Source organism: Natrix helvetica (genome assembly GCF_964273705.1).
Source record: "Natrix helvetica genome assembly, chromosome: 1".
NCBI classification, from domain to species: Eukaryota; Metazoa; Chordata; class Lepidosauria; order Squamata; family Natricidae; genus Natrix; species Natrix helvetica.
In genome coordinates, this window is record NC_138548.1 from 185,731,441 (window position 1) to 185,755,278 (window position 23,838).

The window sequence follows — 23,838 nt, forward strand, 5'->3', positions numbered from 1 at the left end:
TTCTTAGTTGCATTGTACTAACTAAAGGCACATAGAATTGTACTCTAACAAGTATTTATTGCTTTCGTCCATTGCTATACTGAGAAGTAATAAGTATGTATCTGCTGTGAAGAAACTTAATTTTGCTTAGTGTTAGAGGCCTTATGTGTGAATACTGGTGTTTTTTAAAAAAAAATATGTGTTGTTTTAGATTTTTATATTAACATATTATTGGCATTATTAAAATGATATGTCCCTTTCTAAAAAAAAAGCTGTGATACCAAGTTATGAAATTACAGCCATACTCCCAAGTTTCCTGTAAATTCCTCCTTCAACATGTGCCTCCCAATATTTTTTCAAGCAGTGCCCAATCCTTGTCCTGTTTTATAGAAAGGGAACATTATTGTTTTGCTAATCTATATGATCTCAGAATATATATGTGTGTTTTTCTTCAGGTGACCATAGCTGTGCTGAATGTTGCAGTATTCATGTTTATATGTACATGCATAAGAATGCCATCATATATGTTTGAAGAATGCTGCTGTAGGATTCCCTAGAAATATTAAAGCTTGGTTTGATTATAATGTCTGTAGAATTTTACAGTTTTAAAAGGAAGAATTGGCATTCAAAAGTAAAAATTAGTACTGTCTTCAGAAACAAGTTATTTTAAATATCCAAAAGAAGCTTTCTCTGCAAAGATTTCAATTTAGTGAATACTTTGCCAAAGAAATTCCGTATTTCAAAATATTTATCAAGGGATAAGGTATAAAATGTTTCAATTGTTTATAGCAGCAATCAATATGGTTAATAAATGATCTCAGGATAATCAGAGGAATGTTATCTTTGCATTGATATATGCTATATTTAAGAAATGAAAGGGCTATTTTGCCATATTAACTATTGAAATTGAGAAAATATTTATTTATATAAACCTTAAAATCAATCTGTACACATTACAGCTAATTTTTAATTAAAAATGGAAATGAAACCCCACTTGAAAGTTAAAATAAAATTATGTTTAAAACTATGAGATCAAAAGATATAGAATTAAAATGTTAACAGATCTGTAAAGTGCACCAGATGACCAAAGATGAAGGGTAAAATAAACTATAGAAATGTCTGAATTAAATTTATGAGAGATTATGTTTGAAAATGATAAATAAATTATCTATAAATACATCATTTGCCTGAAGGTGTTTTGTACTTAAGACGATGGTGATAAATAATTTTGACTTTTATGTGATTCTGCTTAAGGAAAGGTATTTTATGTGTAATTCAGATAGTTCCTATTTTATTGGATTAATTCATTAAAAAAATAGATTTTAATATATTATCAGCTGAAGAGAACAAATCAGAATGAACAAAAATCAGAAGGAAAAATAGAGCATAAATTTAAAAATTGTGAAGAATTTCATAATACATTTTTCACTTTCCTTCTTTTTCTCCAGCTACTAAGCATAAATTAAATATTTATGCTATGCGTTTAGTATTTAATATAAAATATTGGAGATCTTTTTTCTGTTTAAATCATTTACTGTTGTTTTTAATTATTTCTTGACTCTTCCTAGAAACTGATTCTAAATGTTTAAATCTGCCTTGTAAATATATTCTTCATAAGGGAGCAATTTCTGAATCAGTTTTGCCACTGTTGCATTTTAAACTATTTTGCTCTCCCAATCTTGTTTTTTCAGCAGTTTCACTTTTCCAGCATTGGGCTCTATCAGCATTTACTTTAATCAGTTGCTTAGCCAAAATATTGTGATACTTTTCATTTATAATTTTTGGAATTATTCCCAATTTTAAAATTGTTTTGGTTCAAATTTTAAATTTTTCTGAAGATTATCATGTATTTCATTTCAATATTTCTGAATTTTTATGAAAGAATTTTTTTTTGACAAAACACCCCATAATCATGTGGGCTGATCTGGACTACAGTGATCTGAAACAGTGCATTTTGATGTTGATAGAAGTACCGTACTTCATATGTTTTTTCCTATTCAGATGCTGGAAACAGTTTGCAATTGTACAGAAGACCATCTTGGAACCAGATGAAGTCTTTTGGTTGCTAATGTTTGAATCTATGCAAAAACACCAAAACATCACCCCCCCCCAGTAGATTTCTTGGAACAGACACAATTACTGGTGATTTTGTAACTGCACATAAACCAGCAAGATACCCATTATATCCCATCGCGCAATTCCTTTCTCTATTCTAACGGAGAAGGCAAGTAAGGTGGGGAAAGAGTCAGTCGATTCGTCCTCCCTTCTGTGGCTTCCCGAGGTCTAAACAGTTTGAAAGGCCTAGCAATAACTGGCTCCACATAAGACGTTGATCCAGAAATCAAGATGATTAATTTTCGGGATTCCCCAGCCGAACCAAGTAGACTAATTCACAGTAAACGTTTTGCAGGTGAGCTCCCGTGGCGCCTAAGCGGCCATTTTCAAAGCCACACCTTCAACGAAAAGGAAAACTACATTTCCCACAAAACTGCTTTCCGCGGATTGGCGAAGCCCGAGTTGCTTCCGGTTCGGAGGGAGTTCCGCTTCTGGGCTTCCGAAAGAAATAGTTATGGCGTCGGGGTGCCGGATAGGTCCTTCCATTCTGAACAGCGACCTGGCGGCTCTGGGAGCCGAATGCAGGCGCATGATGGACTGCGGCGCAGACTACCTGCACCTGGATGTAATGGACGGGTAACTCGCCCGAGCGCCTGGGACAGACAGGGTCCCTCCCTTCCTCGCGGGGGCGGCCGACTCCTGTCATTCGGCTCTTTTGTAGTAGATGACGGTCGTGGTGGGCGGGGGGGAGGGGGCAATAAGAATCGCCCTTCTGATTGGCTCGGGGCGGCTTTCCTTTCCCGGAATAGAACGGAAGGAGGGATGTTCTTGTGCAATATTTAATAGCAACAGCTCTTAAATACCGCTCCATAGTGCTTTACAGCACTCTCTGTCAGTCAAACGTCATTTTTACTGTTTTGTGAAACAAAAAGCAAATTCCGGGCATGTTTAGTGGCAGCAGGTTTATGCTGGGATGGGTGGGCAGCTGCTTGTACCGTAACAGCCCTCAGTCACGTGAAGGGCTGCGTAAAGAATGGGGATCTTGCCAACTGGCCGTTAGCCATAGCAGTCGATACTATCACTTTGTTTGGCTACTTTATTTCCAGGAAAGCAATGTTTTGTTAGCAATGCTTTGTTATGGTGCCTGCAACTTGAGGGAAGATAACGCAGACTACTTCCTGGAAGCATTTTTGCCTTAGCAATACAGGTAGCCCTCTGTTACAAGCCCTCATTCAGCAACTGTTCAATTATGACAACCCTGAACAAGGGGGACTTAATGCAACTAAGTTGCAACCATTGCAGCATCCTCCAGTCTTGAGGTCATCATTTGCAACCTTCCTTGATGGCTTGCCACAAAGTCAATAGAGAAGCTGTCAGGATGTTCCATTGCTTTTTCATCCACCCACCTGTAACACCCGGATATGTTCCCTAATGCCTGCCCATGGCACTCATCTATAGCTCTCACCTGCTGGATTATTTTTCTGGGACTCCCCCCTCTTCCCATGTCATGATCATGTGAAGTGCTTGATTAACAATCTGCATGGTCCTGGATTATGATGGCAAGCAGGACTGCTGGATTGTTGTGGCTAAGCGAAACAGTCATGTGATATTTAACTTTATGGCCACTGCAGTTGGCATATAAAAATTTAAACCATTTCTAAGTCAACCAATCATAGGAAAGAAAGACTGTAAATGGGCTACAGTACATCTTTGTACTTGAATGAGCTAGAGTAAAGCAGAACTTTTAGGATCTTTGCTCTTTGGTCATTACAGGAATTTTACTAATATTTAATCAGTAAAATTAAGTACTAGTCAATTATTGAAAATTGTGCATATACTAAAATAGTTCAGCAAAAATTGTTTCACAATGGATTTTTCCCCCCATTTGGATAGACATTTTGTTCCAAACATAACTTTTGGCCATCCTGTTGTAGAGAGCCTTCGGAAGCAGCTGGGTCAGCAATCCTTTTTTGGTAAGCTCTTATTCTTTATTAATATTAGGTTAATTTTAGACTTGAAATGAGATACATTTCAATTATTCTCTTCTTGTTTTGGCATTGTTTTGAGCTGTAGAATTGTGCATAAGATGTGGAAGAAATGCCATCTGAAGGTGGCTTAAAGCTTCCAACAGGCTGTTTTGCAGAATGTGTTAACATAACTGAAGAACCTCTCCTCAAGACCTTACAGGAGCCGTGTTATTTATAAGACTCGGAGCAGAGGTGGTATTCAGCAGGTTCTGACCAGTTCTGGAGAAGCAGTAGCAGAATTTTTGAGTAGTTCAGAGAACCAGTAAATACTACCTCTGACTGCCCCTGCCCCCATCTAGTCTCTGCCTTCTGAGTCCCAGCTGATAAGGAGGAAATGGAGATTTTACAGTATCCTTCCCTTGGAGTGGGGAGGGAATGGAGATTTTACAGTATCCTTCCCCTGCCACGCCCACAAAAACCACACCCACAAAACCAGTAGCAAACATTTTTGAATCCCACTACTGATTCGAAGGTTGCCTCTGTCTTTTCTTGTATATGTCTTTGTTTCATGAGGGCACAGGGGCTTTTCCCCATATAGCAACATAAGCAGAAATACATGAGGCAGCCTTCAAGGAAGCTATTTAAGTCTTGCAGCAGATGTGCTTCCTTTTGGTACTCTAAAAATAGGTGATTCACTCATTCTAGCACTCCTTTGAATGTTTTGCATGTAAGAAAAATGGTGACATTGCAATTTATTCCTTTGGAACATTAGTGTATATTAGAGCTCTTGGCTAATATGTGTTACTGTATATATGTTCTTTAAAATATGGTGCACATATCAGAGTTTTTTCTTTGTTACTATGGTATGAAATTGTACATGACAGAGAAGGCTCAAACTGCAAATTTTTCTTGAAGTGAAAAAAAGCCAAATGATTTGGATTTAGGGTTTTGCTGTTTATAATCAATATTGTATTTAATATTTTATTCTGTTAAATATTACTCTGAGGTAAGTAGTATGGTACAAGTGCATACTTACACACACATGCACATAAGTACTTTTTTAAAAAAATGTGTTTTAGGAAAGCAGCATTGCTGCAGCTTCTGGCATCCCAGTCTTTTTAGCTTTCTTTTTCCTAGTTGTTTCTGGAGTCCATTTTAAAACAGACTTAAAAGAGGGACAAGTAACTTTTTTTTTCAAGGAATAGAATTTTACTGTTTTTTTTTTAATTTGGGCTGCTTTCAGCTCTATTTTTATTTTCCATGGATGTGCAAAAATTAAATGAGAATACTAATATGGTGGTTAAAACCCAGCCTTTCTTTATTTAGTGAATAATGATTATAGCAACAATTGTTGAATCATGATTAATCATATAATTATTTGTTTAAAGTCCACATATTAAAACACTTCTTGCAGAGCCAGCCTTGCTGCTCTAGTGGGTCTGGGGTTCTTCATTGGTCAGGACTGCTTGGACAAGAGGAAGAGGCCATCAGCTGAAGTAGTAAAGGGTTCCCCTCACTAGATGGCATGCCAGTGGCACAAGCAAGGGTTGTGAGCAGCTCCAATAGCAACAAAACAGGGTATCCAGGTGAATAGCTGCTTTAAGGGTCAATGAGATATAGCCAAGGCCTTCTGAAGGATAGGTGAAAAGCATATTAACAAGGTTTTTCTTGAATTTAAGGTATTAGCAATCCCCAAAACAGATTGATGTGTTAGTATTTACTAGATATGTACTTGAGTACTGAGTGCTAAAAACATACCTCTGGTTCCTATCCTTATATCTTTTATATCCTAAAACCAAGACAGACAATGTTTTATAAATATGCAGTCCAGTAATTTGTGTTTCTGATCTTATTTTATTCTTTCTAGATATGCATATGATGGTTGCTAAACCAGAACAGTGGGTAAAGCCTATGGCTGTAGCCGGTGCAAATCAATATACCTTTCATATAGAAGCTACCAATAATCCAGGGGCCCTCATCAAAGATATAAGAGAAAATGGAATGAAGGTGAGAGGTTTGGAATCTTTATAATTTAGTAAACTCCTCTTTTCAACTAATGGTTAGCATCCACTTTGGGTTAGATTAAGGGTCAGAGGAGTTCAAGGGAAGAGGGGCTGGACTTCTGTTGTGGTTATGTAAGGCTCCTATGCTGATCCCTCTTTTAATTCCACTCCCAGGTTCTGTCACTCCTTTTCCTACATTGTATCGCTATTAATACCCTTATTCCTTTAAAATACCAAATATACATTGTATTACAAAAATCTGTTTGTCCCCCTTCTAGGACAATGTTTGCTGTATCTGATAGATGAGGCACTTTATTTGTCTAGTTGCCTTCATTATGTTAATGTGGGAATTACTGTTCTAAACATTTTCTAATTGATAAGTATCAATGCTCAGACCAGGAACCATGCAGAAAAAAAATACTACACTCTGCCCCAAGAAAGTAATTCAGCATTTTTGTATTTGGTGTGATTGAATTCTTAGATACATCTGTTTGCAAAAAAGGAGCAGAATAGCTTGAATCTTAGAGGCTGCGCTTAAAAGGAGACATGGCAGAGTGAGACATGTTGGGTGCTTAGTACTTACGGGTGCTTTCCAGCATTTTTCTGGTAACAATAGGAATTTTTGTGTTCCATTGTTTAAAAAATATTGTAAAGAATATATTCATGAATATAATTAGGAGATGGTCATATGCATGCATGTGGGTGGACCTGTTCCCCTACTTCTAACGCTATCAGCTCAACTACATTTGATAAGGTAGATTATCTCCTATATTCATTGTGCTATTTACTTGTTTCTGGCTTGCTAATTTTTGTTTCTTTGGAACAAAAGAGCTCCATTCAAAATGTTCCATTAGGCACTTTTAACTGTCAGTTTTCCTGCAGAAAATTTCTCAAAAAGTTCTGAGTGTTTTCTGTTTGAATGGAACAAACACTTGAAACTTTTCAATGTCCCAACATTCATAATAACTCAAAACAAGCCTTTTACTTTGGTCCCCAGTTGGTTATCTTAGGCCACAAATGTTAAGCGAACAGCAGTCCCTGCTTGCTGCTATTTACCATCTGACCTATAAAAAGTTGGAAGACAATGATTTTGCATGCCTCATTAAAAGCCACAGAATTAAATCCAACAGAGCAGATAGCACTAGAATCTCTTTAACACAGCTCATGAGTAACTTGGCAACTGCAAAAGTACAGTTCTCTACCTGTGAAAAGTATACATCAGTGTAATTCTGCATTTGTACCATCACAGCAGTACCTGTAACACATATGTTACATATTGTATACTTCGGAATCTGAATTTCTGCAATAGAAATCTCAACAAGAGTACTTTAGAATGCTACATCTGCTTAAACAAAACATTTCAACCTGATTCCAATTCTCCTCTTAGCTAGCTCCAGTCCATAGCAGCAAAGATGAAACCAATTTATTTCATGTCTATATGGTCTGAACAGTTTAGAAGTACTCCCCTTCACAAATGTCAAGATACTCAAAGCAACATGTACTAACCTCCCCCCCCCCCCTCCAATTAAATTTAGAACAGTGGTTTTTCTTCTTTGAGCCCAAAAACTAAAATACTTGGAAATCAGGCACTTTATATATACCGGTATATACCAATCACTATAATGAGTGCTTAATGAATGCTGTTTAATCACAAGTTTAAGACCAATGCATCCATATAATTCTGAACTCCTGAGCACGTTAAACAAACATTACCTTAGTAGTTGTACATTGGAAGTAATCTACTTTTTTCTTTGCCATTCGAAAGTTTATTTGTCAGGGCTTTTTACTACTATCTGGTAGGAATAAGTGAATCTTTTTGTTTCTTTTCTAAAAGATTCAGGATACAAGTTGTTTTAATATTTTGGTCCTTTTCTTCTTTAGGTTGGTTTGGCTATCAAACCAGGAACCACAGTAGATTTTTTAGCACCATGGGCCAATCAGATAGACATGGCTTTAGTTATGACAGTGGAACCTGGTTTTGGTGGACAAAAGTTCATGGAAGATATGATGCCAAAGGTAAGTTTGCCAATTATTTCAAAAATCCCAGCTTTATGAAAAACTAATGGGAACAATTTTGAACATTTTAATTGAGAATGTTCATTCTATACATTGATGTCTAATTTTTGGATATTATAAGAAAAATAATTACTGCTCCTATTAATTGATGATGTTCTTTCTGCATTGTAACTAGGTTCACTGGCTGAGAACCCAGTTTCCTTCTTTGGATATTGAAGTAGATGGTGGTGTAGGGCCAGATACTATACATAAATGTGCAGAGGTAAGACTAAGAAACAGTCCATATTAAATGAAAAATTTCAATTATTGGAACTTGTTATGTCTAGGTAATCCAGTTTTTAAAATCTCAGTTTAATATTAAACTTTTTTCATTCTGATTAAATATAGAAGTAACTTTTTCGCAAAACATTTGAATATTCATTTGGTACTTTTGACAAACCTTGATGCTTCTTGCTGATTAGGAGTAACAAGGAAAGTATAATTAAAGGTGCTGATCTGCCTAACTGCTGTTTGTTTTTCTGTTAGAATGTATACGTTACATTTCACAATTTTCTATAATTCATTATTGCACATTTATTTTAAAAATTCTTATGCAGTCATGTGATTTGCTTTTAGGCAGGTGCAAATATGATTGTGTCTGGGAGTGCTATAATGAAGAGTGACGATCCTAGAACTGTGATTAACCTTCTGAGGAATGTCTGTTGTGAAGCTGCTCAAAAGCGTTCTCTTGATCGGTAAAATCAAGCTGCAGCCAAATGGGTTGCGTTTTACTGTTTCTCATTATGGGTGGGGTTGGATACCATTGTGGAATAAACAAGACATCAACTTCGGAGGCTCATTTTATGACCAAAAACCCAAGCACAATACATAGTAAGAGTGTCTTGTGATATTGGAGAAAATGCTCCTTGCTTGCTCCTTGATTTCATGCAGCAGTTTGTCATGGGAAAGGTTTTTTTTAAAATTTTTAAATGCAAATGTGATGATTCCTTAAAATGCTAAATAATAAACCCTTGAATTGGAAAAGTTTGAAGGGTGGCTTCGCCCTGATGAACAATTGTGGGTCTAATCCACTTTAAGAATAAAAATGGAAGGGTAAATATGAGAAATGGAAGGATGGAAATAAATAGAGCAGGAAATCTGCTTCAATGTTCTGAATATGAAAATAACAACAGCAAAAATTGCAAACCATTAAAAAGTTAAGATCATGGGTATATAATCTGTAAGACTTTTTAAAATTGCCATCAGTTGTAACTGTTAACATGACAGAAGGAAAAACTATTAAATACTTGGAAAGTAATTTACATTAAATGTTTTAATTTAAATGTACTTCTTTTCCTAGAATCCAAGCAATTCTTGGTTGTGCCCTCAGTCTGAAAAAGAATGCATACCTGAGCTTTGAGGCAATATTAATTATCATTCAGCTTGTATAAGTTACTTGCAAATTGAAAATAATTTGGTTTTTTTAATGCACATATGCACACCCTTTTGGTTCCCAATTGATGCAGATGTTTCAGCAATTTCATTGCAGATATACAGTTTATACTATAAAAGTAGTTAGGAAATATTATGATTTGGTGCCTGTCAAATGCCTTATGAACAAAAAAAGTCTTCTCTTCCACTCAAAATTGGCACATCAAATTACAACATTTATATCATTTTCTTAAGAAAAATATGATAATGAAGACAAACATTGCAATTCTCTTTTCAGTGGACTCTGACATTAATCTCTTTAATTGGCTTTATTGAGAATATATTTTGAAATTTAAAAAAATAACTTCATCCATTTCCTACCCTTTCTATGCTGAAAAAAACAGTGGGAGACAGTGTTAGACAACAGGGATAAACAGATTTTTTTTTAAAAAAAATGTTAATCCTTGTATCTCGATTTGTATAAAGAGTAAGATGAAGATCATAAAAGCAAGAAAATATATAGAGCCTTTTTCTGTTGTTCAATTGTATTAAAATAAATGATTTTACTCCAGGCTGGGCAGATGAGGTAGTTAAATGCATACTTTTTGTCATTTTTGGAACTGATAGAAACTTTTAAGGGATCTGGTTTTGGTCAGGACGTCTATTTAATCTGCAAAGGCTGCCATCCTGTACAAATTTGGCTAAGAGTAAGCCCTATTGAATTCAACAAAATATTTGATAAAACATAATAAATTTGACTAGGACATTTTGCATACGTTAAAAATAATACAATGTAATTATTTACATAGGTATTTAAATTCATTTAAAATAACTAAGTAGAAGTTAGCACACATACAACAGGCATCTATATTAGACCAAGCAATGCATAATATGTAAGAATTGCATCTCCTTTACCTGTCAGCAATTGTAAGAACAGAAGATGTTCACAAGAAATTTATTACTATGAAAAAAATAACTTACCAGAAAAAAGAATTTCATCTTTCAAATGATCAAAACCCACCTTTTAGCTAATTTTAATAAAGATGTAAATTGGAATTAACTCTGTTTTAAGAGTGAGAATCAAATCAACAAAATAAAAATCCTTTTTTAAAGAATGCATGTTTTCATTTTTCATATTCTGGCTGGATATTCGTATATTAGAAGTCATAATAATTTATATATTAAGAAGAAATGTGAGGAAGATGATAAACCAGAAATTTGACCAACAAAAATACAGACTTCGGCTTTGGAAAGCAAATCAGGGGGGAAAATGTCATTCCATATTCATCACAATTATGTAAAACATTTGTTGCCAAGCCAACAGTATCTCCCAATCATGATTTGTCATAGTTAAATACAAAATACTAAAGGGATTCAATCCATTAACATCACACTGTAGTAATAGAGAAATAACTTTTAATTTTAAAACCTTGGATTGAAAATTGGTGTATCAGAGGCAAGATTCAAAGTTAATTTCCTGGACAAAATATTTAAAAAGCTAAAACCAAAATGTATAGGAAACTACAATCTAACATAGGCTGTAGTGTGAAAAGGCAACTTAACATTTTTATATTAGCCAGTGTACTTCTAATCCGCTGGGGACAATGGAACACTAAAATTTGGCCATCTACCCATTAAAGCTTCCTTTGGGAAATGGCAGTTTTAAAAAGCATACTTAATAATAGTATGTTAATAAAAGCCATCAACAGTTCCTCACAGAAGAACTATCCTCTTGAATTGGTAGCAGTAAATACACATAACAGTCCTGTGCAATATCTATTCACCTAGCATTCCCTGGTGGATACAAATAACATTGCAATGCAGCATTTTGGAATTTGAAAGAGAACTTTTTCATTTGTCTTATTATCTAAGAGCTATTGTCTTGCTCATAATGCTTATATTTAAATGTCCTTTTTTCCATATATTTTTAACATTTCTAAGATACAAAAATGGATGCTCATAATCCACTGATTGTAACACACACATAGTGTTTGTAGGGATACAAGAGTTAAATAAGTAAAAATACTGCTAAGTGCAGTAGAAATAGATTCAATTACTTCAGAAATCTGAACTTCTCAGATACTTCTAGTACTTACCTTTAAAATAATTGGGGGGGGAATCCATTGAAGTATAGAAAATTAAATAATTTAAACTGACTTTATCTCATCTGTAGTTTTAACTTGCGTAGCCGAATGAATTCAAGTATGTGTTCCATTTTTGCATTTATAGATTGCTTTTTTTACCACTTGCTAAATGCAAAGATATATTTTGCTGCATTGTAATAACTAGATACTTTGCATATTTGATCAAGATGGGGCAATGATTTGAGGTTACAGTTTAAGAGCATCCACTTTTCATAACAAAAATATTAGTCTACCGGACAGACATTCTTCTTGGAATTCAGATAAATATAAATAGCTCTTGCATTCTCATTCTGCCTGTAAAAAAAAGTCAAAAAATTATATTGTAAATATTAATATGAAGAAAATTATTGCTTGCATGAGCATGAAAATATATTACCTTACATCTTCCTTCAGCTTGATTTACTTTCCTAATTCAGCAACTTTACTCTCTGTCACGTCTGTTTTTTCCCCAAGTAAATTGGGTGGTGGTCTTCCACTTCAGAGATAGAACTCTCCTTTTGTGGCCAGTTATCGTTCAGAAAACTAAAGGTCGTGTATGGATTATGGTCAGAGTCTCTAAGAACAGACATATCTGAACATTCTTGATGAACTGGGTGATGTTGGGGTATTAAAGTTTCTACTTCTTCATTTTTTAATGGAAAAGCCCGGCGTTCCCAGAGGAGAGTCTGGCAGAGATGAAAGAAAATAAAAGGCACTGAAAATAAACTTTTGGCAAAGCATGTGTCTTACCACTATTTTTAAGATTAGTCACTCAAACCCACCCCGCCCACTACTTGCAAATAGGAAGGGGGAATCATGTTAATTTTTCAACAGATGTTGGAAAGAAAAGAAAAAGAAATGCGTATAATGTATATAAAAGTTATGATTATTAACAATTTATGTCTTCCCCTTTCCTATTTGCATCCAATCTCTTTCTCTCTCTTTTCTGTACTCTTCACTTCACCCCATTCCCATTCCATTATCCCCACCTCATCTCCTTTTTCTATGTCTGCCAGAATAGAAAGGAAGATGTGCTTGTGTATGTAAAAGAAAGAGGAAAAATATGGCTACATACACTGGAGCGCAATTCATTTTGTAAGTGTGGTAATTTTTCTACAGGCCATTAATTTAATTAGAAACAAATTGTGATTGTTTTATTAGTTCTAGGGGGCTGTAGCTTCAAGCCCATGTTCATATTCAAGTTTTTCATATATGCACATTATGAAGGAAGAAAGGAATCGCCAAAAATGATTTCAACTGGAATTGGTTGCTTGCTGACAAGGAAGAAAGCTGGGCACTGAGGTGTTTTTTTTAACATAGTCTTTTTAAGTGAAAGAAGTTCAAGATTATCTTTGGAGTAGATATGCTATATATCTTGTACAAACTATTTGCAATGATTCTTAATTCTGATATTGGAAGCTCTAAATTCTCATCATTTATATCAACTGTTAAAATTTACACAATGACAAAATCGGCCTGTTTTTTTTGGTTTAATTAAACAGCTTGGGGAAGCCTCATACAGTATAGTCTAACACTACCCCCAAATAAATAAATCATTGCAATGAAATAAATAGGTATTGAATTGCACTTCTCCAATGCAATACTGTCTACTGAAAATTAATCTCACTGTTTTCACCTGGATAGTATGCATGTGTGTGTGTTTTCCCAACTAAGTCCATTGTAGCTTTAAAAAAAGTATGATAAAGGACACACATAAAAACTAAATAAAGTGTTCTGGTATATTAAAAATGCTTTAATGAACGACAACACACACTTTATAACACAAATGATTTAAACAGGATGTTTTTTTAAAGGAAATTGTTAAGTAGCTCACTTTGGTCCGCTTAACTGCTCTTCAGTAAACTCAACAATAATGAAACCCTTATATTTAAATGGCATATTCATTAATGTGTGCTGTACCATTGATAGTTTTTTTCCTGAAGACTCTGACGTTGCCAAATATTGAGAATTATAGGCTTCTGAAGTTATGCCTGCAGTGTTTTCCGAAATGTAGGTTATTAAATTCGAATTTGCTTGTTTTTCTTTCAGTGATGCATCTTGTTCCTCAAAATTTCTGCTATATGATCTATAATGAAATAAAATAAGCTCTAATTTCTTTCAGTAACAATGACCTGATGAACAATAAGATGATGGAAGAAGAATCTCTAAAATCTCTAATAACAAATTTAATTCTAAAGGGAACTTTTAGGTAACAAAAACATACTCTTTCCACTGTATACAAAGTTTTAAATATTTTTAATCAGTCTTTTTAATGTTTCATTTGTGGAACAATCCATAATCTTCTGTGATTCTATCTGTCATACATCTTCTAAAAATAATTTCACTTTAATAATAAAGTATGAATATGAAAGGAGATTGCTGAAAATGATGAAAGAGAAGAAAGCAAAGATTGTATTCTTTTTGAATTCTTGGAATCACAATATGAGAAAGGTGCCAAATAATCCAGTATTATAGTTAATACCCATGCGATCAAGTCTATGGAGCATATTTTTCATAACTTTCCCATTTCATTTGATGCTATTGACTATATTATTGCTAAAAGGAGATGGAGGAGCTCAGTTATAATATCAAAGACATGGCTAGATATGACTGGAATACATCACGAACTGCTCCTATGCAAGCTTCAAGTTAAGCTAAAAAAGAATGCCAGTCAGTTTATATGATATAATCTTGAATATATATATACATTATTTTAAAGAAGAACATCAGGAATAGCTTGTAAGTCCTGAACCACATTAATAGATAATTATGGAATGAAATTTAAAAAATTGTTAAGAATAAATGTGAAAGGAAACTGCTGAAAATGACAGAAGAAGAGAAAGCAAACTGGATGTTAGAATAAAACTGGAAATTGGCAAGAGAAGAGAAGCAAAAGCCAAGAAAGAGAGAAAAACAATCTCCTAAAAGAATTTAACAAAAGAGCTTTTAGAAAAGACAAAAAGCAGTATTGCAATATCTTTAAAGATACTGAAGATGTAAACAAATGTGGGGAAAAAAGGAAAACTTTTGAACTAATGAATAAAATATGCAGTAAAAATGTTTGTATCTAAGATATCTTAGAATATATTCCTTACTTATAAGAACCTCTGGTACTAAAATATGAAGTCAAAACAGCACTCCAGTCATCATCAAGTTTAGAAATTATATGAATTGATGGAATACCCATGATGAAATATGGCAATCAAAAGAACATAAACTAGACAATTCTAATGAAGCTATGCCAGCAAATCTGGAGAATGACATGGGTGGAAGCAAGTGGAAGAAGTCAATCTAGATTCCAATACTAAAAGAAAGACTTAACAGAGTGTGCAAATTATCATACAATATCCTTAATTTCACATGCATCACCCAACACAGATTAAAGCCCTACATGGGAAAGGAAATACCAGATGTTCAGGCTGACTTTAGAAAAGACCAAAAAACATGAAACGTTACTGCCAATGCATGCTGAATAATTGAAAAACAAAAAATACTAATCCTAAAAGTCGTCAGTATGTGCTTCATTAATTATGGAAACGTCTATTGGAGAGGATTTGATAAAAATAAATGTTTTGCCATGATTTTATTTCAGCCAATACCGCTTTTGACCACAAGGTTACCATTTAAACAATGCCACGAAGATGTATCTAAATTTTTATGGCAAATGGGAAAAAAACACAAATTAAATATAAAGTTGTGGATTCAAAGGAATGAGAATGATTGGGTTTACCAAATTTGGAATTATAATTTGCTGCTTGTTGTTTAGTCTTGGATGAAAGAATGGATGTGGCTGAGAAAACAAGAGACCTTTACAGTTAGAAAGTCACAACCTGAGGATTCAGATGGTATGGATATTTATGGTATGCTAAAGTTAAAATTGATGTGGATTTTAAAAATCATTTTATTAGGCATGCCATATTGAGAATATAGAATACATATAAATCCAGGTTGTGATTGAAAGTGTCTTTATGATCTCAGTTCAAGAAACATTACGGAAGACAATTGCCAGACAAAGATAGATGGCTGATGTATTGGGACTTACTGGAAAAATATCAAGTGTAATTTAAAATTAAATTAAGGGCAATTAATAGCAGAAGGATATACAGTAGGTGCCCATGATGTTTCTCTTTACAGTTATTTGAAAGATTTAAGATTCTTACTGATAATAACCTTGGTTCTAGCATTTAACTGGACACCGTCCTGCTTAGGAGAGGGTGTCCACACCATTACTTATCCGTCAGCTATGGGAAATCAGTTGATTTCTTTACACTCGGAATAGTCTTATTGCAGTTATTTGACTGCAATTAATGTTGGTTACAATGTTTATTCATCCTAAATTATTGACAACTTAAATTTTCAGTTCATTTATTATGAGACATATTCCTTGTTTCCTTCTTTGATTCCTCCTGTAAATGATCTTTTTTGTTTTCCTGATTTTTCACCCAATTTAAGAAATGCTAGGAATTAAACAAAAAGCAAAATCTCAGGACTTGGCTTGAATTGTATTTAGCATCTCAATTGAACTGCAAGGTTATCAAACAGTCAGTCCTAGAATAGATCAACCCTGACAGCTCTTTAGAAGGCCAGATCCTGAAGATGAAACTCAAATACTTTGGCCACCAAATGAAAAAGGATTCACTGGAGAAGAGCCTAATGCCTGGAAAGATTGAGGACAAAAGTAGAAGGGGACAACAGATAATGAGGTGGCTGGATGGAGTCACTGAAGCAGTGGGAGTGAGCTTAAATGGACTCCAAAGGATGGTAGAGAACAGAAAGGCATGGAGGAACCTTGTCCATGCGGTCACGATGGGTTGGACATGACTTTGCAACTAACAACAACAATCTCAATTTTGTTTAACATAATGTAAAGTTCCAGAGTTTTTACTACAGGTAGCCCTTGATTTACAACAGTTTTAGTGACCATTCAAAATTATGACACTGAAAAGAAGTGACTTTAAAGTCCTTAATAAAGGACTACCTCTATTTTGTGACCATTCAAAGTTATAATAGCAGTGAAAAAAGTGACATGACCGTTTTTCATATGTTCAACCATTGTAACAGCCCCATGGTCAGGTGGATGCTTGGCAACCATATTTATGACAGTTGCACTGTCCTAGGGTCATGTGATCACCATTTTAAACCTTCCCAGACAGCTTCTGACAAGCAAAGGCAATAGGGGGAGGAAGCTGGATTCACTTAAAACTGTGATTCACTTAACAACCAGTGATTCAATTAACTGTGGCAAAAGGTCATAAAATGGGGCAAAATCCACTTAAGAACTGCCTGGCTTAGCAATGGAAATTTTAGTTCAATTGTGGTCATAGGTCAAAGACTACTTGTAGTTTACCAAGATTATATTATTGAGTTCACTGCTAAATTTCTTTTGGGAAATTGCTCTACATCATTGCTCTACAACTTCTATGCTCTGAACTAAAATTTTAGAACTTCATCAAAAAGATGTAATATAATCAATCCCCTCTGACACTGTGCTGTTAAGGATTTTATTCTAAACATTTCTATGGACATGAGAGACTTCTTTTAGATGACACAATTTGTATACTTTCATTATGGCCAGGAGATCCTGTATGAAGGCTCTTTAGAATATTTCACATTAACAGGTAACTGATTCACTTTCATTGGTTGCAAGGCACTTACACACCCCCATTAAGTAATCTGTTCCTCAAAACAGAAGAGAAATGTTTGCTAAGGGAAATGTCACTCAGTGAACTGTGTGTGTGAGAGAGAGAGACAGTGGGGGGAGTGCTGCTGCCGCAAAGCTACAGCAGTGATGAGTTCCTATCAGTTTGGAACGGTTCATCTGAACCGGTACTGGTTTGCTGGTCTGGGTCACTGGAACAGGCAGTGACCCAGGCCTGCCATGCCCCCGAACTTCTTCTCCGGGCGACGCCATAGGGGGCGCCATCTTGTTTTTTTCTTCTGTGTATGCACAGAGCAATTTTTATTGCCTCTGAGGAAGTGGACAGGAACTTAGGGAGTATGTGTGCAAGCACCTGTGTTTTGGACCCATGTCCCTCCTGGCTTGTGAAAGCTTCCCGGGTGACAGGCGGTGGACTCTGGTGCTGATTAATGCTTCCCTACAGGAGGGAGCAGTGTCCCAGCACTTTAAGGAGGCTGTGGTCTGCCCTTTTCTTAAGAAGCCATCGCTGGACTCCACCCCGTTGGATAATTTCCGACCAGTCTCCAATCCTCCCTTTTTGGGGAAGGTTGTTGAGAAGGTAGTTGCACAGCAGCTCCAGAAGTTTCTAGATGAAATGGATTATCTCGACCCCTACCAGTCAGGATCCAGGCCTGGATTTAGGACAGGAATGGCATTGGTCGCACTTTTGGATGATCTCTGGCGGGAGTGGGATAGGAGTAGTGCATCCATCCTTGCTCTACTTGATCTTTCGATACCATCAACCATGGTATTCTCCTGGAGCGGCTTTGGGCGATTGGAGTGGGATGCCTTGTGCTTTCCTGGTTTCCTTCCTTCCTTCTTCTATGGCTGCTCTCAGTCAGTGTTGATAGGAGGGGAGAGATCCAGTCCTTGCCCACTGCTTTGTGGTGTTCCGCAGGGCTCAGTACTCTCAGCTCCTGTTCAGCATTTATATGAAGCCGCTGGGTGAGATCACCATGGACTGAGGTATCACCAATATGCTGATGATATTCAGCTGTATGTCTCGGCCCGGGGTGAGTTAAGTGATGTCGTGTCCTCCCTCTCGCAGTGCCTGGAGGCTCTTAGGGGCTGGATGGGGAGCAACAGGTTGAAACTAAACCCTGGCAAGACCAAGTGGCTCTGGGTTTGGAATTCGTTGGCTCAGGGAGAATTTGGTCTTGGATGTGGTGGCACTACCCCAAACATATCCTGTGTGTAATCTGGGGTTTCTCCTGGACTCATGATTCCTACTCGAAGAGCAGGTGGCGGTCATGGCCAGGAGGGCATTTGTGCAACTGCGGGTTTTGCACCAGTTATGCCCTTTCCTGAACCAACGATCCCTACTCACAGTCACTCATGCCCTAGTACTTCCCATCTTGACTATTGCAACACACTCTACATGGGGCTGCCCTTTTTATTTATTTATTTATTTATTTTTTGAATAGACACAAACAAGACACAACACCATAAAAACATATTCCATTACAAATTATAAAAAGTGTGTCAATTGATTACAAAGAACTTTCGTGCATCCCTTCCACAGTCATCACCTAAAATCCATATCAAATTATATATTTTACATCAAATATATTTATATATATTACTATCATCATACCTCATACTTCATATGACTATAGTTATTTTAACATTACTTTATAACAAATATTGCAAAATTCAAAGCAAAATCACATATCAATATCAATTTTCAATATCATCCAACATTCTATCTTTGTGAAATGTTCTAAAGAAAAATTAATTATGTTTTATAACAGTTTCTAAACCTCCTTTCTTAATCACTGTTTACAATTTATATCCAATTTCAATATTATAGGCTTTCATACATAACTAAGTTTCAAAACTTCCTTTCATGGTCACCATTTAAAATTTATACCAATTTTTTTCTTGTCGAACCAATATATATGTATACATTATATTATCAATTATTTATCTAACTATATCCATGATCAATCCAATTTCAATATTATAGGCTTTCATACATAACAAAATTTCTAAACTTCCTTTCATGGTCACCATTTAAAAATTTATACCAAATTTTCTCTTGTCAAACCAATACATATGTATACATTATATCATTATCAATTATCTATCTAGCTATATCCATTATCACTTCATTTTTAACATAATGCTCTAATTTTAACTATTTAGCTAGTATTTTGTTAATAGTTTTCATGTCTCAACCTGTGTCTTTCCAGTCTTATTTCTTTTGCCTTATGTGGGATTAATCTTCTGGTTATTTCCTTAATCAACTTTGTGTGGACTTCTCTTCGCACCTTGTTGCTTGTTGCTTGTTGCATGTCTTATAAATTCTCGAAACCCTCCATCAGCTTCTTTAATCAGCTTATCTTTGGTTATCAGTAGTGTTTTTGTCAAAGTTCCTCTCCTTAAATCCATCAATTCTTCTCTTTTTTCTCCTTCTATACCTTGAAATCTGGGGTGCTCCTTTCCATCTCTCTTCCCTTTCCATGTTCCATTCTTTCCATTTCCAACCACGCACAGATCACTGTCAATATCCACAGTTATCTTGCCTCTTTGTTCATTTTTCCTTTGGGTTTTTGAGACTCTAACATCCACTTTTTCCATTAGCTGGCTATCTTCAATTTCATCAAATTTTGCTATATTACCATCTATATTTTCCAATTTCTTCTCAATTCTCTCTGATGTTTCTGATAATTTTTGAATTTCAAACATAATCAGTTGTAATGTTATGGTTTCTTCTTGGTATTGTGTCATTGTCCAATTTATAAACGCTGCCACTCTAGTTGGAAAACAAAGCTTTGTTTTTCATTTCTCTCTCGCTGCCAAAGAGACATCCAAAGGGCACCTGCATAAACAACCCATCTTATCTCTTTGCAAGCTAAAACCTTTGAAGTGCAAGGTCAAAATGGTCAAAGAAAAGAGAGAGAAAAATATTTCCAGAAGTCAGCCTCCAACCTCCAAGTGGCAGTGTAACTTCTTTTTCCTCTGATGTTACTGCTCTCTTTATATTCCTTTTATATCCTCTTTATATTCTAAGCTTAAAAGAAACAAGGCTCTTAAATAGAACAAAATAAAAAGAAAAAAAACCCCATCCAAGCCAGTATTGTGAAAAAAAAAGATTTAATCCTTTGGTAAAAAAAAAAAAAAGTAGAAGAAAAGCCAATACTTTCACTTTAAAAAGTAGGAAGTGTTTGCAAAACTTCCATCCATAGAAGACAATTTTAAAAAAGGATAACACCAAAATAGCTTAAATTCACCACTTCTTTTCTTTTCTTTTCTTTACAAGTTTGATTTGGTTTTCATCTTTTTGGGCATTCTCTTTTGTAAAAATAAAATTTCCTCACCAGATGGACACACTTTCTCTTTCCGCTTTCCTCCGGTTGCGGAGCTGTCCCGACTTCAGCAGCTTGGGGCTGCGCTTCTATCGCCGGCTAGAAGAGATTCTCTTGGATCAATCAGGAACTTTGTGATGTCCCTGAGATCAGCAAGATGCACTCTTCCCTGTCACCATCTCTTCGGGATGATTTAGGTCCAGATGGACCACCCAGCGGTAAAAGTATTGGCTGCAATCTTGGAGCTCTGAGATCACACATCCGTATCGTTGCAACGTCAGCTCCTTTCTCCCTACATGGGGCTAAGAGCATTCAGAAGCTCCAATTGGTGCAAAATGCTGCGGCCCATATGGTTTTGTGCAGACCCCGGTGTGCACATGTGTCACCTCTCCTGCAAATCTGCATTGGCTGCAGATTTGCTTCCCAGTGCAAAGGTGTTGGTTGTCACTTTTAAAGCCCTTCTTGGCTTGGGACCAGGTTATCTGAGGGACCATCTCTTGCCGGTCACATCTACCCAACCCATCAGAGCAGAAGGCAGGGAATGCTGCGAGTCCCATCCCCAAGTGGAACCCAGTAGAAGGTGGTGGTTTCCTCTCTCTGGAACATCATTCCCCCAGACATTAGAATGGCTCCCATGCTAATACTCTTCCAGAAGGCGCTGAACACCTGGTTCTACCTGCGAGCCTGGGGAACCCAGAGCAGGATGAAGCCCATTAAATGGCTCATGTGATCTGTTGTCACCAAGGCGGGGGGATTTTATTATATTATACTATATAAATGTATTTGTTTCTTTTTATTACTTTTATTGTTTTAAATGTGGTTTTATATTCTGTAAGCCGCCTTGAGTCTCCATGGACGAATAGGCGGCAATATAAATTCAATAAATACAAGACACCTTAGACTCCTGGCAGAATGGTTCTCCAGTCTATTATTGAAAGCAATGGATTCCTAAGTGATGCTTTTGTTCATGTTCAGAACAGATACCTTTATTATGTTTTCACTGCAAGTTGATCAACCCTAAATATGTTTATAACTATAAAAAATGTTTAACCCAGAAATGGCCTTCCTCCAAGAATGATCTCAGATTTTCATATCAAGTTAATTAACTGTCTGCCATTCTGCTTATTTCTTGTATACAGGTAATCTTTGCTTAGTGACCACAGCTTGGAACAGGAACTCCATCACTAAGTGAAGTGGTCATTAAGTGAAATATAACTTGATCAGGATGCACTTATATTACTTCCCAGTCAGTTATGAAGGAAGTCACTAGGGATTAAGTGTCAGGGAAAAAAAATGCCCTGGGAAATCTGAGATCAATGGACCGTGGCTGATTCCCTTCCGCATATCTTTTGAGATATTGAGAAAAGTAAAAGTCTTTAAGAATTCTAATTAATAAACAAACTTTTAATAATAAAATAATAAAAGTAAATGAAACAGAAATAAGTAATTGGTTACATTTTGATAATGAAAGCTACGTCTGCCAAAGTTGGCTGCCGAACAAAGAAGAGAAGAATTTTGGAATGTGTAACGCGTGCGCAATAAATCACTTTCAGATAAGAACTTTTATGACCTGCGCAATAAAGCTTTCTTAGTTTAACTCTTGAGTGTCAATTCAGGCAGTTCAGGCCTAGCAAACTTTTTAACATCGTGACATTAAGTGAAATGGCACATGAGTTGTGGCAAAAGCTGACTGTGAAACATGATGTGGGACACTGCAACAGTTGCAAATGTGTGCAGGTTGCAAAGCACCTAAATGGCAATTGTGATTGCAAGGACACTGCAATGGTTGTAAATGCAAGGACTGGCCCTAAAATAATAATTTCAATGCAGTCATAACTTCAAATGGTCAGTAAACATGACAGTCATTAAGCAAGGTCTACTTTTATTACAAAATCCCAAGAGGATATCAATATCCCTTCAGTGCTCTACAAAACTGTTTTACCAACTGACCAACAAGGAATGTCTATGGAGATTCTCAGTCATCGAAGTCATGGCTGTGATCATATCTTTCTTTGAGCCTTCCTGGTAGTCTCCCTGTCTGACATTGGCAAAACTACAATTTAATTACAGTCTTCTCCTTTTACCAAATATTACTGACTAGATGTCAAGAGATGGACAGATAAATTATCATTATTATGGTACACTTGTCTCCTCTACCGCTTAAATAAGACTGTCATTCATTCATACAAGTATTACATAGAGAACTCGTAGAAGACTGCAGTCATACAACCGTGTCAAATTTTTGGAAAACCTGGGCCCTTAACCTTGCAGAGATGTCTGGTATTGCTTTCATCCCTTGATTGCTCCAAAACCGCTTTCCATTTACAAAAGGCAAGACATGGGGAAGTCACACTCAAAAGCATGCATGCTGGAGGGGGTGATTTGTTTTTTTTTAATCCTTCACAGTTCTTGAAGATTCTGACATGGAGCTCTGCCCAAAAACATCAACCTTTTGAGGAAGGGCAGATGACCATTCCAGTAATGACTTGAACAAATAACCAGTCTATTATTCACATTGTTAAAGCTTTATTTACACATATTGGTGAGCTTGTAATGTTCCAGAACTTACATTATAGGAGACTTGCCCTTTCCCTTCAGTTCTTGCCTGGATGCCAGCATTACTGTATTGAGAATTTCTGAGTTTTTTCTACTATATTTTATTCATTGTGCTTTGTGTTTATATATTAAAAATTTTAAATTATCACATCATGCTATCTCATTGTATATCTTTAGCTTCAGAAAGCAAAGAACTATTTAGTTTTATAGTAACAGGATTACATTAGTCATGTGAATATTGTACTCTTTCTTTCTGAAACAACTCTTAAGTTATTTTCTCACCAAATGCCTTCAAACCCCAGTTCCCAATTTAAAAAAATATTTTGCTATATAAAATGCTGTAGAAAAAAGTCATTTGAGAATAAAAAGTACAGTTTTGTGATTTTAAACACCCACTTTTTAACTAGTTATTTTCAGATGTCACTAAAGTAATTAAACCACCCATACTTTCAATATTGAAAACATGTTTTTTCAAAATGAAAAATTCGAATACATTTGCATAAGTGAAGGTTTTGTAACTAACTATGCAGGAAAATCAACACATACTTTTTGGTTCACACGCAGCTACATTTAGAATACTAAATCAAGCATCTTGCCTATGTAAGAATTAGATACAAATGCTGACACAAGCATTATATTTGCAATAATAAATTTTCATTTAGTAAAGCAAAATCAGATAGCTCCAATAATATGACTAATTTTTCAAGAGAAACTGACTAAAGAATTTGAGACTACTAGCAGTAA

The 23,838-nt window shown here is 35.7% G+C and overlaps 2 protein-coding genes across 12 annotated transcripts in view; one reads left to right on the top strand and one right to left on the bottom strand.

The window, feature by feature from the left end:
- The first annotated feature begins 2,497 nt into the window (after positions 1 to 2,497).
- RPE (ribulose-5-phosphate-3-epimerase) lies at positions 2,498 to 23,820 on the top strand. Of its 3 annotated transcripts, none has more exons than XM_081949182.1 (8): positions 2,498 to 2,670; positions 3,928 to 4,007; positions 5,869 to 6,008; positions 7,886 to 8,020; positions 8,196 to 8,282; positions 8,636 to 8,754; positions 13,676 to 13,762; positions 22,954 to 23,820. In XM_081949182.1, the coding sequence occupies exons 1-8, from the start codon at positions 2,549 to 2,551 to the stop codon at positions 22,958 to 22,960; spliced, it is 777 nt and encodes a 258-aa protein (XP_081805308.1). In that variant the 5' UTR covers positions 2,498 to 2,548; the 3' UTR covers positions 22,961 to 23,820. The 3 variants fall into 3 exon arrangements, with proteins under 3 accessions (XP_081805308.1, XP_081805309.1, XP_081805310.1); XM_081949183.1 differs by lacking the exon at positions 22,954 to 23,820 and adding an exon at positions 12,575 to 12,648 and having other exon boundaries at positions 13,676 to 13,704; XM_081949184.1 differs by lacking the exon at positions 13,676 to 13,762 and having other exon boundaries at positions 2,499 to 2,670.
- KANSL1L (KAT8 regulatory NSL complex subunit 1 like) overlaps positions 8,761 to 23,838 on the bottom strand; it is an 85,278-nt gene continuing 70,200 nt past the window's right edge. For 8 of the 9 annotated variants that reach the window (XR_014175061.1, XR_014175062.1, XR_014175063.1 and 5 more), the window contains 3 exons: positions 13,474 to 13,639; positions 11,951 to 12,239; positions 8,761 to 11,868 (listed from right to left, as the gene is read on the bottom strand). Coding sequence is in view for 1 of the 9 variants with exons in the window: in XM_081949148.1 (XP_081805274.1) it covers positions 12,006 to 12,239; positions 13,474 to 13,639 (400 nt within the window). In the remaining 8 variants the exon portion in view is untranslated. Of the gene's footprint in view, positions 12,240 to 13,473; positions 13,640 to 23,838 lie in introns of all 9 variants that reach the window. The other variant, XM_081949148.1, reaches the window with a different exon arrangement.

Bases quoted from the DNA above. Each gene is read 5' to 3' on its own strand.
- RPE (XM_081949182.1), top strand. From the start codon at position 2,549: ATGGCGTCGGGGTGCCGGATAGGTCCTTCCATTCTGAACAGCGACCTG. The intron at 8,021-8,195 runs GTAAGTTTGCCA...CATTGTAACTAG, and splicing joins TGGAAGATATGATGCCAAAG to GTTCACTGGCTGAGAACCCA. The intron at 8,283-8,635 runs GTAAGACTAAGA...ATTTGCTTTTAG, and splicing joins CTATACATAAATGTGCAGAG to GCAGGTGCAAATATGATTGT.